Consider the following 26,011-nt stretch of genomic DNA (forward strand, 5'->3'; position numbering starts at 1 on the left):
CAAGCCACCCAAAGCCCACCATTTGCAGTAGGTAGATGCCTTTCACACCTCAAGCCAAACGCACCCCAAGCCCCATTTGCAGTAGTCGTGCCTTTCAACCTTCACGGCAAAGCACTCACCACCATTTTGCCGTAAGTAGGGCCTTTCAACTTCAAGCCAAAGACATCCAAAGCCGACCATTTGCAGGAAGTAGTGCCTTTCAACTTCAAGCCAAAGCACACCAAGCCACCATTTGCTATGTAATGCCCTTTCACTTCAAGCCAAAGCACCCAAGTCAAACATGGTGCAGTAGTAGTGCCTTTCAACTTCAAGCCAAGCACCAAGCCACCATTTGCAGTAAGTAGTGCCTTTCAACTTCAAGCCAAAGCACCCAAGCCACCATTTGCAGTAAGTAGTGCCTTTCAACTTCAAGCCAAAAGCACCCCGCCACCATTTGCAGTAAATAGTGCCTTTCAAATTTCAAGCAAAGCACCCATGCCACCATTTTCAGTAATTAGTGCCTTTCAAGCTCAAGCCAAAGCACCCAAGCCAAAGCACCCAAGCCTCCATTTGCAGTAAGTAGTGCCTTTTAACTTCAAGCCTAAGCACCCAAGCCACCATTTGCAGTAAGTAGTGCCTATCAACCTCAAGCCAAAGCACCCGCCACCATTTGCAGTAAGTAGTGCCTTTCAATTTCAAGCAAAGCACCCAAGCCACCATTTGCAGTAAGTAGTGCCTTTCAACCGCAAGCCAAAGTACCCGCCACCATTTGCAGTAAGTAGTGCCTTTCAACTTCAAGCCAAAGCACCCAATCCAGCATTTGCAGTAAGTAGTGCCTTTCAACTTCATCCAAAGCACCCAAACGACCATTTGAAGGCAGTGCCTTTTTACCTCAAACAAACCATATTTTCATTTTCAAACCACATTATGGGTACTCACAGTAGTGTAGACATTTGTTCAGTGTTATTCAGAGCTCAGAGATACGTGAACCTTGGCTTCATCCATCTTGCAGAGACTGAGTGAGGCACACCACTTCCTGGTTTTATAGTCCCTCCCCCCTCCCTCCAGCAGTGCCAGCAGAGAGAATGGTGATTTTTTCAACTTCAAGCCAAAGCTTCCAGCCACCATTTGCAGAAAGTAGTGGCCTTTCACTTTAACCAAAGCTCCCAAGCTACCTTTTGCAGTAAATAGTGCAATTTAAACCTCTAGCCAAATCACCCAAGCCATCATTTGCAGTAAGTAGTGCCTTTCAACTTCAAGCAAAGCACCCAAGCCACCATTTGCAGTAGGTAGTGCCTTTCAACCTCAAGCAAAAGCACCCAAGCCTCCATTTGCAGTAAGTCGTGCCTTTCAACTTCACGCAAAGCACCCAAGCCACCATTTGCCGTAAGTAGTGCCTTTCAACTTCAAGCCAAAGCATCCAAGCCACCATTTGCAGTAAGTAGTGCCTTTCAACTTCAAGCCAAAGCACCCAAGCCACCATTTGCTATGTAATGCCTTTCAACTTCAAGCCAAAGCACCCAAGTCAACATTTGCAGTAAGTAGTGCCTTTCAACGTCAAGCCAAAGCACCCAAGCCACCATTTGCAGTAAGTAGTGCCTTTCAACTTCAAGCCAAAGCACCCAAGCCACCATTTGCAATAAGTAGTACCTTTCAACTTCAAGCCAAAGCACCCAAGCCACCATTTGCAGTAAGTAGTGCCTTTCAACTTCAAGCCAAAGCACCCAAGCCACCATTTGCAATAAGTAGTACCTTTGAACTTCAAGCCAAAGCACCCAAGCCACCATTTGCAGTAAGTAGTGCCTTTCAACTTCAAGCCAAAGCACCCGTCACCATTTGCAGTAAGTAGTGCCTTTCAACTTCAAGCCAAAGCACCCAAGCCACCATTTGCAGGAAGTAGTGCCTTTCAACCTCATGCCACCATTTGCAGTAAAGAGTGCCTTTCAACTTCAAGCCAAAGCACCCAAACAACCATTTGCAGGCAGTGCCTTTTTACTTCAAACAAACCATATTTTCATTTTCAAACCACATTAAGGGTACTCACAGTTGTGTAGACATTCGTTCAGTGTTATTCAGAGCTCAGAGAGACGTGACCCTTGGCTTAATCCATCTTCCAGAGACTGAGTGAGGCACACCACTTCCTGGTTTTATAGTCTCTCCCCCTCCCTCCAGCAGGGGCAGCAGAGAGTATGGTGAATTTTTAAAAAACATTAATATCTCTCTGATTTGTCATCAATGGGAAAAATCCTCCGCACCCGTAAGTTGGAGGGGGGCTCTGAGCGAGGTGGCCAAAAATGACGGCCATAGATAGCAGCGTTCTGTCGGAAATCGCAGCACAGTGGGCCAAAAGCGGTCAAGATCAGAGATTTAGTAATATAGATATGGACGCACTGATCTGTTCCGTATTCATGCCTACTATATTCTGTTGTCCTGATGCAAAAGTAAGAATGTCATTGTCCTATCTGGGACACATGACAATAAACTCTCTTGAATCTGTAATCTTAAATTTCTCTCAGTTTGGTGAACTAGTATCTATAGTGGCAGATGTGCAGGACTGGGTGCTGTCTGTGTATGGCAGCCTGCCCGCAGTCCGTCTATTCACCTTTTTTTAATTTTAAGTCCTGTCAAAAAATGTTAGTTGAAGGTCTTTTATGTGATGGGTGGGGGTGGGGGAGGGGGAAACTTTATTTCTTAGTCCCCTACCTGGTCGGAGAGGCAGCATCCCTCCGAGCTGCTTCTTCGCCCCGTCCTCGCGGCCTACCATCGAGAATGGAACGGCGTTTCCTGTCGGGACCGACCGGGACTACAGCTTCGGCGGCGGCGCAGCACTGGGACTCCATCATGGAGCGGGTGATGCCTTACCGGGTCGCCGTGCGATAAGCTCCAGAGCGCTGTGGCCGCCGACTCCCAACATCGTGGAGCTGTGGCTGCGGGCGGCGATGGACTTGGAGCACCGCGGAGCCTGGGATCGAGTTCGCCGGGGTCGGAGCTCCAACCGTCGCGGCCTGAGGACTACGAGTGCCCCGGTCTCCATGGAGGAGGCAGCCGCTCCAGACTTTCCAAGCCGCTGAGGAATGTTTCACCCGACGCTGGAGTTCCATCTTCACGGCAAGAGGGCCCTGAAAATTATCGGACTGGCTGCAAGGCCACAAATGGGCCCCAACCTCGGGTGTTTCACAGAGGAAAAGGACTTAACTTTCTGGTGCCTTTCCCCACAGTGGAAATTTTTGATTCTGCTGTGGGGGGACGTTTGTATTGAACTCTATAATGTGTTGTGTCCACTTTTTTTTTTTTTTAACCTTTTTCTATGGTTTGTATGGAAACTTATTATTCATTTTTTCGGTTTGGAAAAAGAGAGATCTACAATCATTATAGGCAGCATGGAGTAAATGAGGTGCTTGAGGAGTATAAAGAATGTAAAAAGAATCTTAAGAAAGAAATTAGAAAAGCTAAAAGAAGATATGAGGTTGCTTTGGCAAGTAAGGTGAAAGTAAATCCAAAGGGTTTCTACAGCTATATTAATAGCAAAAGGATAACGAGGGATAAAATTGGTCCATTAGAGAGTTAGAGTGGACAGCTTTCTGCAGAGCCAAAAGAGATGGGGAGATATTGAACAGTTTCTTTTCTTCGGTATTCACCAAGGAGAAGGATATTGAATTATGTGAGGTAGGGAAACAAGTAGAGTAGCTATGGAAACTATGAGATTCAAAGAAGAGGAGGTACTGACACCTTTGAAAAATATAAAGTGGATAAGTCTCCAGGTCCGGACAGGATATTCCCTAGGACATTGAGGGAAGTTAGTGTAGAAATACAGGGGCTATGACAGAAATATATCAAATGTCATTAGAAACGGGAATAGTGCCGGAGGATTGGCGTACTGCGCATGTTGTTCCATTGTTTAAAAAGGGTCTAAGAGTAAACCTAGCAATTATAGACCTGTTAGTTTGATGTCAGTGGTGGGCAAATTAATGGAAAGGATACTTAGAGATAATATATATAAGCATCTGGACTAAACAGGGTCTGATTAGGAACAGTCAACATGGATTTGTGCCTGGAAGGTCATGTTTGACTAATCTTCTTGAATTTTTTGAAGAGGTTACTCGGGAAATTGATGAGGGTAAAGCAGTGGATGTTGTATATATGGACTTCAGTAAGGCCTTTGACAAGGTTCCTCACGGAAGGTTGGTTAAGAAGGTTCAATTGTTGGGTATTAATGGTGGAGTAGCAAGATCGATTCAACAGTGGCTGAATGGGAGGTGCCAGAGAGTAATGGTGGATGGTTGTTTTTCAGGTTGGAGGCCAGTGACTAGTGGGGTGCCACAGGGATCTGTGTTGGGTCCACTGTTGTTTGTCATGTACATCAATGATCTGGATGATGGTGTGGTAAATTGGATTAGTAAGTATGCAGAAGATACTAAGATAGGTGGGGTTGTGGATAATGAAGTAGATTTTCAAAGTCTACAGAGAGATTTATGCCAGTTGGAAGAGTGGGCTGAAAGATGGCAGATGGAGTTTAATGCTGATAAGTGTGAGGTGCTACATATTGGCAGGACAAATCAAAATAGGACGTACATGGTAAATGGTAGGGAATTGAAGAATGCAGGTGAACAGAGGGATCTGGGAATAACTGTGCACAGTTACCTGAAAATGGAATCTCATGCAGATAGGGTGGTAAAGAAAGCTTTTGGTGTGCTGGCCTTTATAAATCAGAGCATTGAGTATAGAAGTTGGGATGTAATGTTAAAATTGTACAAGGCATTGGTGAGGCCAATTCTGGAGTATGGTGTACAATTTTGGTCGCCTAATTATAGGAAGGATGTCAACAAAATAGAGAGATTACAGAGGAGATTTACTAGAATGTTGCCTGGGTTTCAGCAACTAAGTTACAGAGAAAGGTTGAACAAGTTAGGGTTTTATTCTTTGGAGCGCAGAAGGTTAAGGGGGACTTGATAGAGGTCTTTAAAATGATGAGAGGGATAGACAGAGTTGACGTAGATAAGCTTTTCCCACTGAGAGTAGGGAAGATTCAAACAAGGGGACATGACTTGAGAATTAAGGGACAGAAGTTTAGGGGTAACATGAGGGGGAACTTCTTTACTCAGAGAGTGGTGGCTGTGTGGAATGAGCTTCCAGTGAAGATGGTGGAGGCAGGTTCGTTTTTATCATTTAAAAATAAATTGGATAGTTATAAGGACGGGAAAGGAATGGAGGGTTATGGTCTGAGCGCAGGTATATGGGACTAGGGGAGAATACGTGTTCGGCACGGACTAGAAGGGTCGAGATGGCCTGTTTCCGTGCTGTAATTGTGATATGGTTATATGGCGCTCTGGTTGAAGGCGACGGAGGAAGGAACCTGGGGCTCGCCTGGATCAGGAGCAGCTCCAGTAGACTGAGCACGCACGCGGGCGGACCGGATAGTAAAAGGCTTGGATAGAGTGGATGTGGAGAGGATGTTTCCAGTAGTGGGAGACTCTGGGACCAGAGGGCATCGCTTCAGAATTAAAGGATGTTCCTTTAGGAAGATGAGGATGCATTTCTTTAGTCAGAGGGTGGTGAATCTGTGGAATTCTTTGCCACAGAAGGCTGTGGAAGCCATCAATGTATATTTTTAGGCAGAGGTAGATAAATTCTTGAGTAACTCAGCGGGACAGGTAGCATCTCTGGAGAGAAGGAATTAAGGTTCATAAAGCAGGAAAGGGTGCAGAAAGGATTGACAAAGATGCCACCAGGGCTGGAGGTAAAAGGAGAGGCTGGGACTATTTTATCTTGCGTGTAAGAGATTGAGGCTATGCAAAATAATGAGAGGCAAAGATAATGTGATTGGTCATAGTCTATTTTCCAGTGTAGAGGAAACTAGAACTAGAGGGTATGGGTTTAAGGTGAGAGGGGAAAGATTTCTAAGAGACTTGAGGGGTAATTTCTTCATGCAGATGGTAATGCATAATTGGAACAAATGGCCTGAGGGAGCTACAGAGATGAGCACTTCGATAGTGTTTAAAACACATTTAGGCAGGGCAGCGCGGTTGCGCAGTGGTAGAATTGTTTGCTCTATCCTGACTATGGGTGCTTGTCTGCACGGAGTTTGTACTTTCTCCCTGTAATCTGAGTGGGTGTTCCCCGGGAGCTCCGGTTTCCTCCTTACCTTCCAAATACGTACAGGTTTGTAGGTTAATTGGTTTGGTAAAGTTGTAAATTGTCCCTAGTGTGTGTTAATGTGTTAATGTGCGGGGATCACTAGTGGGGCACGTAAATCAGCGGACCGAAGAGCCTGTTTCTGCGCTGTATCTCTAAACTAAACTAAAAGGCAGGTAGACAAAACTGCTGGGGAAACTCAGCTGGTGAGACAGCATCTATGGAGAGAAGGAATAGGCGACGTTTCGGGTCGAGACCCTTTGTCGCCTATTCCTTCTCTCCAAAGATGCTGCCTCACCCGCTGAGTTTCTTCAGCATTTTTGTCTACCTTTGATTTTTCCATCATCTGCAGTTCTTTCTTAAACTAAAAGGCAGGTATTTGGAAGGGAAATATTTAGAGGGATATTGGCCAAACGCAGGCAAATGCAACTAACTCAGTTATAAAACCTGGTCGGCATCAACGAGTTGGGCTGAAGTGTGAGCTGGGGATGGCGTCAGCAGCTGTTCGCAAGTGACCGCCATAACCAAAATCCGTTACAAGGGCGTCCATTAAATATAAGGTTTCCTGTATTTAACCTGTGTTTCGGTACCTGTTGTTATCTTTATGCTTAACAAATATAAAACCTCCATGTACTTTGAGTTCAGGGAGATTCTTTGAGAGATTCTACGATAACAATACTAGCTTGTTGAGTTGTACAAAGATCTATAGCCGCAATCTCCGCCTGGGACTTTCATAGTCATAAAAAAGGTTACCAGCAGTTCAGCCAAGATTTTAACAAATGATGCAGCGGGATTAAATAGAGTCATGGAGTCATGCAGCACAGAAACAGGTCCTTCAACCCAACTTGTCCTTACTGATGAAGGTGTGTCATCTAAACTAGTCCCATTTGCCCACATTTGGTCCATATCTCTCTAAAACTTTCCTATCCATGTACCTGTCCAAGTGTCTGTTAAACGCTGTTATAGTCCCTGCCTCAACTACCTCCTCCGGCAGCTCGCTACATGTACCCACCACCCTCTGAGTGTAAAATGTGTATCAAAAGTTACCCATCTCACTTAAAACCTGTGCCCTCTGTTTCTTGATTTTCCTACCCGATAGATCAGCTTCATGATTTTATACACCTCTATAAGATCACCACATCATCCCTCTGTGCTCCAAGGAATAAAGTCCTAGCCTGCCCAGCCCTTCGCCATAGCTCAGGTGCTCAAGTCCTGGCGACATGCTTGTAAGTTTTCTCTGTGTTCTTTCCAGCTTAAATGATGAAGTTCCTGCTCCGATTCATATGTTTGTCCCTGACCTAACCCCACCCTACCACCAGCTGGATATTCTCTTAGCTCAAGGGCAGCCTTTTCTATTTGTGATATGTACATGCCGACATTTAATGTTCTTTCCAGTAATCCACTTGGCAATGATTAAGTAGCTGTGAACTCTGCATCCCACTGCCATTTGGAGCCCAGGAGATAATGTCCTTTTAACAATAGTCTTGTTAGGGCGGCACAGAGGCTCAGATGTAGTTGCTGAACTACAGCACCAGAAAACCAGGTTCGATCCTGACTACAGGTGCTGTCTGTACAGAGTTTGTATGTTCTCCCTGTGACCATGCGGGTTTTCTCCGGGTTCTCTGGTTTCCTTTCACACTCCAAAGACGTACAGGTTTTCAGGTAAATTGGCTTTGGTAACATTGTAAAATTATCCCTAGTGTGTAGGATAGTGTTAGTGTACGGGGATCGCTGGTCGGCAGAGACTTAGTGGGCTGAAGGGCTCGTTCCCACACTGTATCTCTAATGTCTAAAGTCTGTGTGAAAAGCATACTAACGGGAAATATTTTACCGCAATTATGCCCAATCTGTGATTCCATTTGTAGGCCTCCCGATTAGCTATCAGTCCTCACACACACACACACACACACTATTTTCTACACTAATAAGTTCATAAATGATAGGAACAGAATAAGACTATTCGTCCAATCAAGTCTACTCCGCGATTCAATCATGGCTGATCTATCTTTCCCTCCTAACCCCATCCTCCTGCCTTCCCCCATAACCTAATCAAGGACTAATAAGGACAAAATCTAATTCCTGGGCTTCATTGTCAAAGGTAAAATGTTGGACAAAGATTACTACAGTGAAGTTGACAGAGGGGAAGTGGAGACATTTTGACTTGGAATGCTTTGTTACAGGAGATTATTCAAGGAAATAATATGTGTTGCCAGATTCTGCGTGAAAGATTTGGAAAAAAAGTAGAGGCTTGTTCTGGCAAAGAGCCTGTCGTACCTGACAGGCAGATAGTCCACCTTTCTTGTTAGAAACTTCATTGGCAACAGGAATGAGAAGTGTAGTTAGAAATTAACCAATTGTTAGTCTATCTTGCAATTGAGGCACAATTAGATGTGAATGAGAATATTTGTTTCTTTAAAAACCATAGAATGATAATTACACAGTCACGTTCAGGTTTTGCAAATAAAAAGAGTGTAGCTACATCCCAAATATAAAGCCCAATCATAGTAAAAACCATTAGCTTACTTTAAGAAGTTTGAAGAAGAGTCTCGATCCGAACATCACCTATCCATGTTCATCTTAGATATTACCTGACCCACTGAGTTACTCCAACATTTTGTGTCCGTTTATGATCATTTCATACACAGTTCACCACATAGCATTGGTATACTGATAGCAGGACTATATCAATACAGACATTCTGATGATGCGCATTTATTATCAATTGCCAATTTTGCAATTAACTCAGAATTGTTCACAGAGTGCAGAATATAGTTCTCAAATCACGGCCCCAAAACTGCAGGTAATGGCTTAAACCCGGTGTTACAAGGAAAATTCTAGGACACATAGTTTGTACCCAATTTAAGGAATCAGTTGTTGTAAAATGTCAGCCCAAAACACAAAAGAAAATTGGAGTCACATAGAAAACTTAGGGCTATTCTAACAAACCTTCAAAATACTTATTTAATACAAATTGGCTTGAAGGCTTTTGATGTTGTCGTCTCTGCTCAAACTAGTTGGAGATTTATTGAGAAAAACAATCATTTATTGAGAAACTAACTATTGAGAAATGTTGTAAAATAATAAAATGAACAATCGATGTTTGTTGCTTGTGATGAATACTTAAAATGAAGTCAAGGACGACCAATTCTAACTTATGGGGAGGTGGGGAGGAGAATGGGATTGAGAGTGCAAGATAGGTCAGCCATGACTGAATGGCGGAGTAGACTTGATGGGCTGAATGGTGTAATTCTGCTCCTGGACCTTATGAATTTACTGATGGCAAGTGTCTTAACTGGGTGAGACTCTCTTACGACCTCTGGTAGCCACAATGCACACGGTTATGGCAATGATCAGAGTACGACAACAACAAGACAACAAACTACCAGAACAATTGTTGTAACATCAATCACCGGAGAGTTATTAGGTTGGGACGATGAGCCAGGAGCACGGATGAGCCAGGGTGCACGGGATGCGCCAGGGTGCACGGATGAGCCAGGTGTGCACGGATGAGCCAGGGTGGCACTGGATGAGCCAGGGTGTCACGGATGTGGTCGACGAGGTGAAATGAGCTGTTGTCGGTGGCTGCGACTGGTTTGGTGTGGCGTGGTCGGGCTAGGTGGAACGGCACGCGCCATTACCAAGGCAGCCGAGTGCTATATTCGAAAACGCTGAAAGCTTGATTTGCCGTTATCAAATGTAATGACACCAAAGTAGATTCCAGTCCCGGTTTCAATTGACTATTCTCAGAGATTAAAAACGATTCCTGTGGAGCTTGCAGTCCTGAGGATTCAAACCCAGTGGGATGTTAATCTTGTGGGAGTCAGATTGAAAATGATTTTTCAGCTGTGTGAAGTTCTTGCTCCTCCTTATTCATAATGGGAATGGCTAAAGCAGAAGAGAAAAAACACATGAAAGCAAGTTAATTCACAAAAGAAAGACCACTCAAACTTTGTTATTGTAACATGCTAATAAAATATTCACTCAGATTTTGTTAGGGAAGAACCAGGTCACGATCATAAGTAATAGGAGCAGAATTAGGCCATTCGGCCCATCAAGTCTACCCCACCATTCAGTCATGGCTGATCTATCTCTCCCTCCTAACCCCATTCTCCTGCCTTCTCCACATAACCCCTGACACCCGTACTAATCAAGAATCTATCCATCTCTGCCTTAAATATATAGATTGGCATGACCTCCACAGTTTTCTGTGGCTATAGAATTCGACAGATTCACCACCCTCTGTCAAAAGAAATTCCTCCTCATCTCCTTCCTTAAGGAATGTCCTTTGATTCTAAGACTATAACCTCTAGTCCTAGATTCTCCCACTAGTGGAAACATCCTCTCCACATCCAAGGTGCAGTATATCCCCACACTACAGAGGTACATGTGATAATAAACTAAACTCAAACGCAGGATTGTCACTGAACAGTATGCAAAAAAAAAAGTTCCAATGCACATAGGTACATCTGACAATAAAGCACCATTGAACGATTGAATAATTTATACATTAAATAATAATTTTTAATTACCATTTCCTTGATCCAGATCGTCTCCTGGCGCTGTCCAGTTCAGTTGTATGTTATCGTGGACTATTGTTGCTTTAAGATCCATGATTTTACTCGGGGGGAACACGTCAGGAATAGATCCTGTAGGTACATTACTTACTAAACAGGTGCCACCTGATTTAACTCTCTGAAAACTTCCCAGTTTCTGAGTGTTGTCACCAATGGACGGTGGCCGAGATGGGTTTTGTTGAATTTGTCCTAAAAGAAAAAGAAAAGGCCACGTTTCGGAAAAAGGGTCAAGATATCTAAAATCTATTGTGAAATGACACCGCAGGCTGCAAGATGAAAGAACGAGTTATCGACGATTAGGAAGCAATGTGGAGTACATGCCCCAGTCGGCATCAATGGTGCCGAGGTGGAAATGGTTGAGAGCTTCAATGATCTGTCGTTGATCAACCACACTGATGTGGCAGTCAAGATGCCTCTACTTCCTGAGGAGACTGAGGACATTTGGCATGTCTCCAATGACTCTCACAAATATCTACAGATGCACCGTAGAAAGCGTACTGTCGGGTTGCATCACAGCTTGGTTTTGAAACAGCTCTGTCCAAGACCATGAGAAATTGAAGAGAGTTGTAGATGTAGCCCAATCCATCTCACAAACACTGTAGACTCCGTCTGGGCCTTGGAAAAGCAGCCAACACAATCAAAGTCTTGTCCCACCCCGGTTATTCCTTAATCTCCCTGTTCCCATCTGGCAGAAGGTATCGAGCTTGAAAGCATGCGCTACCAGACTCAGGAACAGCTTATTTCCTTCTCTTTACATAAGCTAGGGTACAGTCTGATTCACCTCTACCTCATTGTGGGCATTGGACTTTGTCTGTGGAACTGATTCACTACAATGCTGATAACTGTATTATGCATTCCATATCTTCCCCCTTTGCTCTATAGACTATACTTGATTGTATTTATAGCACGCAATGAAAAAGCTTGTCACTGTACCTTGGTACACGTGAAATATTGTTGATATTAAGAGGGGTGATCCAACGTCTTAATGGAAAGGGGAACAGTGGGAGGAGGAACCCACAAACATTTTACGTCAGAGGCAGGGCAGAAAGAGATAAATGTATGAATGACCAGCGCCAGAGGACTTGAGAATTCGGGAGAGACTCTTGCCTTATAGAGGCAGGGTTTTGGGGGGGAGGGGGGGCTAAGAGTTAACAAAGATTTCATCACAAGTGTGGTATTTATTTTATATTGTGATTTTCCGAGTGTTATCATGCAGTGAGGACACTGGGCAATGGACAAGTGGACAATAGGGTACTGGATGTAGAATAAAGGAACTGCAGATGCTGCTTTACATTAAAAATGACACAAACTGCTGGAGTAACTCAGCAGGTCAGGCAGCATCCCTGGAGAACATGGATTGGCGACGTTTCGGGTCGGGACCCTTCTATGGATTGATTGTAGGGAAGAGGATGAAGGCAGGAAGAGAGAAGGAGCAGGACAAAGCGCGAACACAGGCAAGGGGGGATGGGTTGATAGGGGTTCATAGAAACATAGTAAATAGGTGCAGGTGTGGGCCACTTAGTACTTCGAGCCAGCACCACCATTCAATATGATCATGGCTGATCATCCAAAATCAGCACCCTGTTCTGGCTTTTTCCCCATATCCCTTTGCCCATAGAGCTAAATAACTCTTTCTTGAAAACATCCAGTGAATTGGCCTCCGCTGCCTTCTGTGGCAGAGAATTCCACAGATTGACAACTCTCTGGGTGAAAAGGTTTTTTCTAATCTCAGTTCTAAATGGCCTACCCCTTATTCTTATACTGTGACCCCTGGTTCTGGACCCCAACAGAGGGAACATTTTTCCTGCATCTACCCTGTCCAAGAATTTTATATGTTTCTATGAGATCCACTCTCATCATTCTAAATTCCATCAAATATAATCCCATTCGACCCATTCTTTCATCATATGTCAGTCCCGCCATCCCAGGATTTAACCTGGTGAACCTACGCTGCACTCCCTCAATACCAGTAATGTCCTTCCTTAAATTAGGAGGAATACTCCAGATGAGGTCTCACCAGGGCCCTGTACAACTGCAGTAGGACCTCTTTGCTCCTAAACTCAAATCTTCTCGCAATGAAGGCCAACATGCCATTAGCTTTCTTCACTGCCTGCTGTACCTTCATGCTTACTTTCAGTGACCGATGTACAAGCACACCCAGGTCTCGTTGCACCTCCACTTCTCCTAATCTGACACCATTCAGATAATAATCTGCCTTCCTGTTCTTGCCGCCAAAGTGGATAACCTCACATTTATCCACATTATACTGCATCTGCCATGCTTCTGCCCACTTACCCAACCTATCCAAGTCACCCTGCAGCCTCATAGCATCCTCCTTACAGCTCACACTGCCACCCTGCTTTGTGTCATCCGCAAACTTAGAGATGTTACATTTAATTCCCTCGCCTTAATCGTTAATATATATTGTAAACAACTGGGGGCTCAGCACCGAGCCTTGTGACACCCCACTGGGCACTGACTGGACAAAGGACAAAGATGAAAAAAACAGAACGTGTGAGACCAGAGGAAGGAATGTAGGTGGAAGCAGGATACTGGATGAGATGAGATGGGAATATGAAGGATGGGAGATTGTCCTTGAGACCATGGCATTTAGAGTCATTGAGTCTTAGTGTGAAAACAGGACCCTCGGCCCAACCTGCTCACACTGGCCAACATGTCCCACTACACTAGTCCCACCTACCTGCGATTGGCCCATATCCCTTTAAACCGGTCTTATCCATGCACCTGTCTAAATGTTGCTATAAAGTTGCGATAGTACCTGGCTGCTTGTTCCGTACACCCTGGCAGCTTGTTCCATACACCCACCACCCTTGTGTAAAAATGTTACCCCTCAGATTCACATCAAATCCTTCCCCCCTCAGCTTAAACCTATGTCGTCTGGTTCTTGAAGTTTGTCAAGTCTAGGGATAGCAAGGTAATGGGCCTGTCGCACTTAGGCAATTTTTTAGGCAACTTCAGGCGACTAGGCTGTCGCCACAAGGTCCCCGGTGGTCGCCGTGGTGTCGCCTGTATGGCCGTGAGCAGTCTCCTCAGTAGCCCAAAGAGTCGTAGCGTCTTTCTGGTCGCCGCTGGATTTTCAACATGTTGAAAAATGTTCGGCAACAGTGGCGACCGTGGGTTTGACGCCCATGAGCGTAGCTTGACGTAGGTGCTGTCGTAGGTTGTCGCCAGGTTAAGTAAGGTTGTCGCCAGGATGTCGTAGGTTGTTGCCAGGTGACGCAGGTTGTCACCGGTGCTGACTTCGGTGAATTCTATTGTCGTATTCGTCGGCAGTCGCCTACAAATTCACGTAAGTGGAACAGGCCCATTAGTCCAGTCGCCGGTTTTTCGGCGACCTGCTACGAATATGACAATCGCCAGCAGTTGCCTAAGTGGGACAGGCCCATAAGAGTCCCAATGGCACTTGGGCTAAGGTGGTGATACTGTCAACATCAATGTGTAGCATTTATCCATCAATACATTACCATTCTGCACATATCCAGGGATGTACAGGGCACGACCATGCCTTCTGGCCGATAATCTTGTCACTCCATCTTTTCCTTGAACATTTATTTTGAAGCTGTACCGTCCATTTCCACCAAATTTAACAAAGTATCTAGAATAAATGCCATCGTTTTCAACCGCGTCAGGACCTGAAGACAACAAAGCAAATAAAGGGTATATAATGGCGTGCACAGGAAATTACGATATGTTAATTTTGTTTAGAACATCCTTTAATACATTGCTATAGTAGCAATGTTACAAAATTTTGAGATTTTAAAAATCAAGTCTTTAATTTATCCCATCAGATAAAGCATAAAAAGAAGTTTAATTTGACACCTAATTCGCTTTTATATCTTCAGTATTAAAAAAGTTATGGCCATTTTCATACTCGGAAATTGGCATCTTGTTCCCTATTGCTTTTTCATTGACTTCAAAAGCTGTGATCGAGAACATTTAAAAGCCCATAACTTTCTTAAAATTTAAGAGAACTGAAAGAAATGTTCAGTTATTATAGATTGAAGCATTCTGAAACAAATATGAAACAATCTTACTTAGATGACTTGAAATTAAAGCATATAGTTAGTTAGTTACCTAATTGTAGCTAATTACAAAATTCAATTACTAGATCTAAACATCTATCCATTTCTTAAGAATAGATTAACATTTTTAAATAGCCTAAGTGTCCAAATAACATTCACACAAGAATTCAGAATATAACATAATTTTTAAATCTCATTGTCATGGGTTTATAGGCCAAATGGAAGGAATTTAATGTTTAATACCTGTAAATTAATGGCCATTTAAATCAGCTTGCGAGTGGGATTTTCTGGAACGGGACCATTTGGAACGTTGAGGTTGTGGTGATTTAGTCCCCATATTGGCAGCAAATACACTGCCGGTTTGTTCGGGGACTAAATCACCGTTTCGCAACTTAAAATGTGAATTAAATACATCTTAAGAAACACTTTTATACAAAAAAAAAACTACAGGGAGATGGGGACGGGGAGATGGCAGCCCTGCCGGCAGATTTTTCGTTTTTTTTTTCTTTTTGTTATTTTTTAGTGCGTTAAAAGTTTGTTTAATGTTCTTCGGTATGTTTTATTGTGGGGGAGGGGGGAGGGGATTGGGGGAAACTTGTTTTCAGGTTTCGGATCACTTTCTCCGGGCTCTGCGACCTACCATCGCTGGAGGCCTCTTCGGACTGTCGTGGACATAACATCGGAGCGGATCACTTGCCTGGGATCGCTCCCACCGCGGACTTACAATCAAGGGCTCGCGGTCTCGGGAGAGGCTAGTCCGGAGCTCCAATGCAGCGGAAGGCTCAACCAGCCCCGACGCGAGGTTCGATTGCCCGGCGCGGGGGAGCTGACATCCCCCATATGCAGGAGCTGATCGACTCGACGTGGAGGGCCTGAAAGCCGCCAGCTACGGGAGTCAAGATCGTCACGTCAATGGAGGGCTCGAGGCCCCCGACCGAGGAAGAACAAAAGGAAGGACTTGAACTTTTTTTCACCTTCCATCACAGTGAGGAATGTGTAGGAGTCACTGTGGTGGATGTTCATGTTAAAATGTGTTTTTGAGTGATCTGTTGCTTTTAATTGTATGACTGACCTGGCCAATGAAATTCCTCGTATGTTGCAAAACACACTTGGTGAATAAAGTGTGATTCTGATAGGAGCAGAACCTGCCCATCTGTGGAAGAGTCTAGTTCCTACACCGGCCTTATCAGTCATCTCTGAGGCCTCAAAACCAGAGAGGAAGGAAGGAAGTCATCCTTAATCCTGACGGAAGCTGAAGCTCTTTTGTGGGAAAATGCCGCGCACAAAATGGTTGCCTCATTTCCTGTATTGAACCATGTCTACACTTCAATTATACCTCAAGGTCTAGACCCTATTCCTTTTCACCAGAGGTGCTGAGTTACTCCAGCTTTTTGTCTCATACTTCAACGCCTGTTATGCTCTGTAGCTCTCGGAAAGGAACAGGGATGATTCGTTATAGTCGCTTCGTTCTCGTTCTTTCACGTGCGTTTACCTGCGCCATTGTCCAGAAGGTCAACGATGATAGACTTGCCATCTGCCCGCTCCACTGTGGCTGACACTTTAGCGTTAATGACTGGCTCAAAGCCGTAACTGACCTCTGCGAAAATGACCAGGGGGCTCGGCCACGTCGATGTACCCTGATTGATGTGAGCATTGACAGTGACAGGTGGAACACCAGCATCCGCTGCGCGGGACATCACAGTGATGCTCAGAACCTGGTTTGCAGCATCCATATTCTTTATCGAGTATCTCCATGATCCTGTCTGATAGAAAGTCACGCCACTTTAATATGCAATACAGAGAGCAAATCAAAATCAACAAAAAGAGAAAACATGAAATCCAATAAGAAACATGGGTATTAAATCATGAGACGAATAGATCAGGTAGACATGATAATTGCTCGTTTCTAAGCTTCCCCCCAGTCTAGTTTCAGTAAAAACACTGAATCAAGCACTTGAAACAACTACATTTTACTTTACCAAAAGCGCGTCACAGATCACACTCTGTACCTATCCCACCGCGGGTTCGATCCTCGCGTCTGCCTGTTCAAGCCCTCTAGGCCTCGCTCAGACAGAGGCACTCCAGAAGGTTACGCGGTCCTGAGCGCTCTTCCAGAAGATCGACGCCGAGCCTCGTGATCACGGACTATTATATGTCCCGGGACCTTGAGGGGCCGAACCACATAGGGGTGGTCTCTTAATCACCCAATTACAGATATCGATTAACCCCATACATAACAGGCATTTACCTAACCCAATGATACAACAGTTTAATACATTGTATTCACAACGGACTTCGAGATGAAGTCAACTTGGAAACATTTACCCTGATTAACAAAAAACCCAGACAAGGCTCAACACCTCATCTAATCAACACTTGGCAAAGTCAAACTCTGCAACATTATTTACAACTATTTACAAGGTGTATGTCTGGTTTGCAGCCAGCCAATCCATTCTATGCTTTTTGCACCAGATTGGCAGGGTTTGTAGGGCTTCCCATTCTTTGCATGCAAATTGTATCTAAGCTTCAGACACACTGGCACCTCTCCGCAGCCTGTCCCAGCTCTGCAGAGAGAAATTCCAATTTGACCAAATCTCCCGGCAACCCTGAAACTTAACCCCATTTTGAAGCCCTAGCTGGTCCAATTTAGCCAGGATTAACAGACGCACAGAGTCTCTTGCCCAGAGTAGGGGAATCGAGGATCTGAGGACATACAATAGGTTTAGGGTGAAGGGGGAAAGAATTAATAGGAATCTGAGGGGTAACTTTTTCACACAAAGGGTGGTGGATGTATGGAACAAGGTTCCAGAGGAGGTAGTTGAGGCAGCGACAATCCCAACATTTAAGAGACAGTTAGACAGGTACATGGATAGGACATGTTTGGAGGGATATGGACCAAACGCAGGCAGGTGGGACTAGTGTAGCTAGGACATGTTGGGCAGAGGGGCCTGTTTTCACACTGTATGACTCTATGACACCATGACATACCTCTGCAGTGCCAGGAATAGCAAGTTGTCCTGTACGCAAAGTTTTGTCTATGTTAAAGCTTGTATCATTGTAGATCTTTCCCCGAGGATCACGAACTAAGATGGATGGTGTACCTCCCTGCCACGTCATTACAAAGAACGTGTCGTTCCCAACGGTTTTATCAATGAAAACTGTACCGTTTAACCAACTATTACTGCTGATGAGCTTTCCATAACTTTTAAGCTGTAACCAAAGAGAAGAAATGTTTTTAATCCGGTGAGGCAGTTATTTCCAGCAAACATGGTCTGGAATGTTGCTCAATGAATCAAACCTGGATTGACTGCTGGTTAATGTCACCATTCCCTGATACTAATCCGGTGAATGCATCAACTAGTCCATTTTCATCCACGTTATCTGTGGCCGAAAAATGTAAGCCATCTGATAATTGAAGAACAAAAAATTGTAGTGTTAACATAGAGGTCATTAACAATTTCATCGATCCATTTCGGTACATGTGACAATAAAACACTCTTGACTCTTGAAAGGGAAAATGTTTAATCAAGATATCAATCACGTTATCTATACATAACTAAAACTGACCTTCTTATCTTCCGGTTTGTGCAAAAACGGTACGCGATAGCACTACGATTTTCCTCCAGCTTACTCAACGTTCTCCTATGCTGTGATAGCATCAAGTTTTGCTTCAATCGGTGGAAGCTGGTAAGAGTTATTGAGGTTTAAAAAAAAAAAAAAACACGCGTGCGCAGATCGATTGCCTCTCCTGCCATTCAGCGGCGCGTGGATTTGTCCCTTCTAGTGTCACTCCACGGGAGGCTCTGGATGGCCGGTGGAGGTCTCCAACCGGACACAATTTCCGGAGGGAGGGACCGGAAATGGCCCGACCCAACCCAACCAGGCCCAGCCAAGAGTCGGAGATGGCGTCAATGTCACCAAATGGAAAGCGGAGATTCTGATCCCGGCGCAGGAGAACAACCCTGTGAGTCCCCATCGCACCCCCAACCCCTTCCCCTCTGGTCCCCCTCGCTGGTTCCTGACCCCCCCCCCATGCTACCGCACTCTCCCCCATGGCTCTACCTCCATCTTTTCTCCGAGCTCTCTCCCATCCCTTTCCCCACACCCCTGCCCCCACACCCCTCCCTCCCCACAACCCCCCCCCCCACAACCCTTCCTCCCACACACCCCTCCCTCCCACCCCCACAACCCCCTCGCCCACACTCCCCTCTCCCCCACAACCCCTCCGCCCACACATACCCCCCCACTCACCCCTGCCCTCCCACAACCCAGAACATCACCCAAACCAATCTCCCTTCATGGACTCCGTTTACATCCCACGCTACCTCGGTAAGGCCACCAGCGCAATCTAGGACGAGTCCACATCCTAGCCACTCACTCTTCACCTCTGTTCCATTGGCCAAAAGGCACAGAAGTGTGAGAACGCTCACCTCCAGATTCAGGGACAGTTTTTTCCCAGCTGTTATCAGGCAACTGAACCATCCTACCACAAGTAGAGAGCAGTGCTCAACTACTATCTACCTTGTGGGTGACCCTCAGACTATGTTTGATTTGGGGTTTTTTTTTTTTTTTTTTTTATAGGGACAGTGCATATTAATGAACATTTGCATGTAAATATGCGAGATTGTAGCCAATCAGTAGCTAATTTCCGTCTCTAGTCCCAGGCAAAGGTGGGGTGAAGTGTCTTGCCCAAGGACACAACGACAGTACACACTCCAAGGAGGATTCGAACCGAACACTTAGCCCATTGTGCCATCTGTCGTCCCTTGGAGTTTATTGGACTTTATCTTGCACTAAACGTTATTCACGTTATTCCCTTTATCATGCATCTGTGGACGGCTCGATTGTAATCATTTATAGTCTTCCCACTGACTGGTTAGCACGCAATAAAAGCTTTTCAATGTACCTCGTTAAACATGACAATAAACTAAACTCAAACTCAAATGTAGATTGGGCATCTTGGTCGATATGGGCAAGTTGGGCCAAAGGGTCTGTTTCGGTGGTGTATGACTCTATGAGTCTAAATAGTGGACACATTGATGGGATAATCTTGTGTGCTAGAAACTTGTGGGCCCAAGTGTTCTTCAGGTTCATTTCCAAACAACGTTGGCCCCGTCCAGATGAAAGCAACCTGTACGATTCTCACCCCATCCACAATCCCGTACCTCAGTTCCCTCCATCATCAGCACAAACAGTTGCACGGTGGCGCAGTGGTGGAGTTGCTGCCTCACAACGCCAGAGACCGGTTTCAATCCTAACTACAGGTGCTGTCTACGGATTTTGTACGTTCTCCACGTTACCTGCGTGGGTTTTCCCCAGGTGCTCCATTTCTTCAAACATTGTACAGGTTTATAAATTAATCAGCTTGGTATAATAGCAAATTGTCCCGAGTGTGTGCAGGACAGTGTAAGTATGCGGGGATCGCTGACCAGCACAGACTCGATGGGCCAAAGGGCCTGTTTCCGCACTGAAAAATACACTAAACCAGACCAAACTAAACTTTGAAACCTATTTCTTGCCTGTCATAATTGATAGTTCTTCCAGATCATTGTCTGCGTTTGGTCCCAATGCGATGGTGTGGACAATAGCTCCACTTTGTTTCACTTCTTTGAAGCAAGTGTTTATAGAACTGTCCTCCCCATCGGTCAGCACAACTATTTCATCGCCGTTTGTAGCTTTGTCATCTCCGCGAAGGACCTGGAAAACAATCATCGCTCCGTCAACGCTGGAAAACTATTGCAACGATTACCATGGAAAGTGAAATTAAAAGTCCTCTCGGACTTACCTGGAAAGCAGATCGAACCCCATTACAAATATTTGTTCCACCATTTGCGCTTGTAGGCAGGAACTTTAACAGTTCCTCCCGAACTGCTTTACTGTCGACTATTTTCAGATATGTTTGAATAGTTGCCACGCTATTAAAAGTTACGATGCCAACCTGGGACCCTTCCTCAATGATCTGCCGCAGGAATATCGACGCTGCTTGTTGGAGCCTAGCAATACGATCTCCCTGTTTTCGGAAAGAAAGCAAGTCAGATTCAAAATTCAGACTTCTTCAGAAGCAGCTAACTACATGCTTCAACAATATGTTTAATTTAGTTTTTAGTTTCGTTTAGAGATACAGCGCGGAAACAGGGGCTTTGGTCCACCCAGTCTGCGCCGACCAGCGATCCCCGCACATTAACACGATCCTACACACACTAGGGACAATTTTTACATTTATACCAAGCCAATTAACCTACAAACCTGTACGTCTTTGGACTGTGGGAGGATACCGAAGTTCTCGGAGAAAACCCACGCGATCACGGGGATAACGTACGAACTCCATACAGACAGCACCCGTAGTTGTGATCGAACCCGCTTCTCTGGCATTGTAAGGCAGCATTTCTACCTCTGCACCTCTATGCCTTATGACCTTAAGATCATCAGACATACGAGCAGAAATTCGGCCTGCCATGTCTGCTCTACCATTCGATCATGGCAGATCTATTTTTCCCTCTCAACCCCATTCTCCTGCCAACTCCCCATAACATTTGATGCCCTTACCTGGCAATCTTCGCTTTGAAAACACCCAATGACTTGGCTTCCACCATTATCTGTGGCAATGAATTCCACAGATTCAGCACCCTAAAGAAATTCCTCTTCATTACAGAAGCCAATTAACCTACAAATCTACATGTCTTTGGAATGTGGGAGGAAACTGGAGATCCTCTGGGCCTGTACTCGCTGGAGTTTAGAGGGACGAGGGGGGACCTCATCGAAACCAAATAGTGAAAGGCCTGCATAGATTGGATGTGGTGAGGATGTCTCCACTAGTGGGAGAGTCTAGGACTAGAGGTCACAGCCGCAGAATAAAAGGACATTTCTTTAGAAAGGAGATGTGGAGGTATTTCTTTAGTCAGAGGGTGGTGAATCGGTGGAATTCATTGCCACAGAAGTCTGTGCAAGCCGTCAATTATATTTTTAAGGTGGAGATTGACAGATTCTTGATTAGTACGGGTATCAGGGGATATGGGGAGAAGGCAGGAGAAATGGGATTGACTGGGAAAGATAGATCAGCCACGATTGAATAGTGAAGTAGACTTGATGGGCCGAATGCCCTAATTCTGCTGCTAGAACTTATGAACTTATGAAGGGGTATACTAATAGATATCCTTAACTTAAACCAACACTACTATTCCGTACTGGGACATACCTGTTGCATGCTACCAGAGTCATCGAGAACTAAGCACAGCACTCGGTCCTTGACATGTAGTAGAGTTATGTTCGGCACGAGGGATGGAATGTTAGCCGGAGGGTTATTCTTGAAATCTTCTGACTTGCTGATCACGTCCCAAGTGCTCCTGTAATTGCACATTTTGTTCTGCATGTTGGGCGCTTCAGCATTGTGAGTCTTGTTATCACAGAATTCAACCACCTGAAAGACGAATGCAAGACTCGGTGTGAGAAGTGTCGCAGAATCTATCCAGCGAGAGAACACGCGCTTTCTTGGCATTTGCGGATTTGTTTCCTACGTTCCACTTTCTAAATGTGTAGAAAGGAACTGCGGATGCTGGCTTATACCGGAGATAGACAGCAAGTGCTGGAGTAACCCAGCCGGTCAGGCAGCATCTCTGGAGAAAAAGGTTGGGTGACGTTCTGGGTCGGGACCCTTCTCCAGACTCTGTAGAAGAGTCAGGTCCAGATCTGGAACATCACCCATCCTTTTTCTCCAGAGATGCTGCCTTACCGCTGAGTTACTGTAGCACTTTGAGCCTATATCCTACTTCTAAATATCAGCTCAATGGCTGGAATCATTTTCCCCGAGCCAGCAGCTTTTAAGTACAACAAGGCTCTCTTGGCAATTTGGTTCTCCCCATCTCTGTGATAGTTGCCAGCTTTGCAAAGCCTTTGCGAGCCTTGCTACCAGGGTGTAATCTGTGGATTTGAACCAGTGACTCCACTCCCGAGGAAACAATGGGCAAAAACATGCTGCACTGTCAAGTACATTTTTATTTATATTTGATGTCCAGAGGTATCTTGTAGTCCAGCTCCATATCTCCCAGAAAGTGACCACACAAGCAGGTAAGAGTGGTATAGAAGGTGTATTGGATGCTTGCCTTCATCCGTTGGGACATTGAACAGAGTCAGGAAGTCATGTTACAACTTTATAGGAATTTGGGCATGCTGCATTTGGAGTATTGTGTGCAGTTCTGGTCGCCCCATTACAGGAAGAGTGAGGAAGCTTTGGAGAGGATGCAGATGAGGTTGATCAGAATGTTGCCTGGATTAGAGGGTATTAACTATAAGGAAAGATTGGTCAAACTTGGATTGTTTTCTCTGGAGCGTTGGTTGGGGGGAGACCTGAAAGAAGTGTATAAAATTACAAGAGGCATGGATAGCGTAGACAGTTAGAACCTTTTTCTCAGGATGGAAATGTCAAGATCTAGTGTGCATAGCTTTAAGATGAGGTGGGCAAAATTTATAGGAGATGTGCATGGCAAGCACTTTAATACAGATAGTGGTGGGTGCCTGGAACGTACTGCCAGGGGTAGTGGTGGAGGCAGATACAGTAGTGGCAAAAGAGGTTTTAAGATAGACACATGGATATTCAGGGAATGGAGGGAAATGGATCATGTGCAGGGAAATTACCGGTAGATAGATTTCATTTGGGATTATGTCAGAATAGATTTGGGCCGAAGGACCTGTTCCTGTGTTGTTTGTACTGTTCTATGTTGTACGTATTTACACCAACAGATACTCCAATGTTAAGAATGAAATCAATTAGCTTTTAATGTGGTTAAAGAAAGACATGCAAATGATATCAGAAACATTGCCTGCTTCCTCGATGTGCACTGTTGTGCTACTATAATATCTACATTTGTGGAAATGTAAATATTATGTAAGGTAAATCATACTGTTCTATTAGCTAGAGTGAAATCTGACATAGGTTTTTAATGGGATACCTAAAATGAATGTTTCTTTGCTATTATATAGGATGTTATAGGAAAGATATTGTCAAACTGTAAAGGGTACAGAGAAGATTCATGAGGAATTTGCGAGGACTAGAGGGTCTGAGCTGCAGGGAGTGGTTGAGTAAGCTGGGACTCTATTCCCTGGAGCGCAGGGGGTTAAGGGGTGCTCTTGTTGAGGTGTATAAAATCATGAGAGGAATAGATTGGGTAGATGCACAGAGTCTCTTGCCCAGAATAGGTGAATCGGGGACCAGAGGACATAGGTTTAAGGTAAAAAGGGAAAAGTTATAATAGGAATCTGAGGGGTAACCTTTTCACAGAAAGGGTGGTGGATGTATGGAACAAGCTGCCAGTGGAAGTAGATGAGGCTGGGACTATCCCAACGTTTAAGAAACAGTTAGACAGGTACATGAATAAGACAGGTTTGGCCAAGCACAGGTAAGGTGGGACTAGTGTAGCTGGGACATTATTTGCCTGTGTGGGCAAGTTGGGCCGAAGGGCCTGTTTTCCACACTGTATCACTCTACGACTCTATGACTCTATTACAGAAATTGCTAAAGTAAAATATTTAGTGGTTTAATTTAGAGATACGGAGCGGAAACCGAGTCTGTGCCCCATACACTAACACTATACTACACACTATGGACAATTTACAATTTTTACCGAAACCAATTAACCTACAGACCTGTGCATCTTTGGAGTGTGAGAGGAAATCAGTGAGAACACGGAGAAACCCCACACAGGTCACGGGGAGAGCGTACAAACTCCATACAGACAGCACCCGTAGTCAGGATCGAACCCGGGTCTCTGGCGTTGTAAGGCAGCAACTCTACCACCGTGCCGCCCCAAACTTGGCTGTTCAACTTACATCTTTCAATCCTTGGAGATACATTATTGAAGCCGCTGTCGTTTGCGTTTTGTCCGGAAAAAACATACAATCTCTGTTTGGGAGTCCTGTGTTGCTATTAATCCCGCAGGAAAGACAGGATCCTCCACTGCATTCAGCATGCTTTCCCTTTATCTCTTTTGAACACCTAAAAGTGAAGACAAACCCCAACATTTTTATTATTATTTGCCTGCAGAGCTCTTTCTGCAACATTCAAAAGAAACGAACACAAGACTTATTCAAGTTGCATCCTCCATGTTGAAGGTTCTCTTTAAAACATTGCCACTTCTTGTCTCTCCCACTGCACATTTTATTTCAGTTTAGTTTATTGTCACATGTACCGAGATACAGTGAAAAGCCTTTTTGGTTCGTGCTATCCAGTCAGCAAAAAGATTATACATGATTGGAATCGAGCCGTCCACAATGTACAGATACATGATAGAGGGGATAACATTTAGTGCAAGATAAAGTCCAGTAAAGTCTGATTGAAGATAATCCAAGGATTTCCAATGAGGTAAATGGGAGGTCTCTAGTTGGCGAGAGGACGGAGCAATAGCCTCATAACAGCTGGGAAGAAATTGTCCCGAATCTTGAGGTATGCATTTTAGTTTAGTTTAATTTAAGTTATTATAGTCACGTACACCAAGGTAACACGAAAAGCATTTTGTTGCATGTTATCCAGTCTGCATTTATAGTAAACATGATTACAATCGAGCTGTCCATAGTGTACAGATACAGGATAAAGGGAATAACGTTTCACGCGAAATAAAGTCCAGTAAAGTCCGATTAAAGAAAGTGCAAAGGGTCTCCAATGAGGTAGATAGTAGTTCAGCACTGCTCTCTGGTTGTGGTAGGATGATTCAGTTGCCTGATAACAGCTGGGAAGAAACAGTCCCTGAATCTGGAGGTGTGCGCTTTCACACTTCTGTACCTCTTGCCTGATTGGAGAGAGGATCTTGCTGCAGAAATACACCTCCCCAACAAAATATATAATTAAATACTCGAGCAACAGAAGACTAGGTACGGGTGTAAGTACGCTAACTACATCCATAGAAACATAGAAAATAGGTGCAGGAGTAGGCCATTCGGCCCTTCGAGCCAGCACCGCCAATCAATGTGGCCATGGCTGATAATCCAAAATCAGTACCCCGTTCCTGCATTCTCCCCGTATCCCTTGATTCCTTTAACTCTAAGAGCTAAATCTAAATCTCTCCAAGCCTGGAAACAACAAAAACAAATCTTATTTTATTGTCTACCTACTAACCATGTGATTTAGATTGAAAGGTGACTCACCCTGTGGCCAGGATTTCCTCGTTAAATAAATAAAACGGCACCAAATCGTTGTACTCATCAAACACGCCCCACTGTAGATGAGCCCATTCATGGACAAATACCCGATCTGTAGAAGCCAAATAGGGTTGACTCAACCAAATATAAAACAAA

The 26,011-nt window shown here is 44.6% G+C and overlaps 1 protein-coding gene across 1 annotated transcript in view; it reads right to left on the reverse strand.

Annotated features, from left to right (window-relative positions):
* LOC116977408 (calcium-activated chloride channel regulator 1-like) overlaps positions 1 to 26,011 on the reverse strand; it is a 50,322-nt gene that overhangs the window by 14,285 nt on the left and 10,026 nt on the right. The window contains exons 4-14 of the mRNA XM_033027836.1: positions 25,862 to 25,967; positions 24,551 to 24,716; positions 21,924 to 22,145; positions 20,514 to 20,738; positions 20,248 to 20,425; positions 18,027 to 18,133; positions 17,717 to 17,938; positions 16,221 to 16,491; positions 14,171 to 14,338; positions 10,641 to 10,874; positions 9,522 to 9,723 (exon numbers count right to left, since the gene is read on the reverse strand). Of these exons, the coding sequence (XP_032883727.1) occupies positions 9,522 to 9,723; positions 10,641 to 10,874; positions 14,171 to 14,338; positions 16,221 to 16,491; positions 17,717 to 17,938; positions 18,027 to 18,133; positions 20,248 to 20,425; positions 20,514 to 20,738; positions 21,924 to 22,145; positions 24,551 to 24,716; positions 25,862 to 25,967 (2,101 nt within the window). The remainder of the gene's footprint in view (positions 1 to 9,521; positions 9,724 to 10,640; positions 10,875 to 14,170; positions 14,339 to 16,220; positions 16,492 to 17,716; positions 17,939 to 18,026; positions 18,134 to 20,247; positions 20,426 to 20,513; positions 20,739 to 21,923; positions 22,146 to 24,550; positions 24,717 to 25,861; positions 25,968 to 26,011) is intronic.

The sequence above is a fragment of the Amblyraja radiata genome, chromosome 10 (genome assembly GCF_010909765.2).
Source record: "Amblyraja radiata isolate CabotCenter1 chromosome 10, sAmbRad1.1.pri, whole genome shotgun sequence".
Taxonomy (NCBI): domain Eukaryota; kingdom Metazoa; phylum Chordata; class Chondrichthyes; order Rajiformes; family Rajidae; genus Amblyraja; species Amblyraja radiata.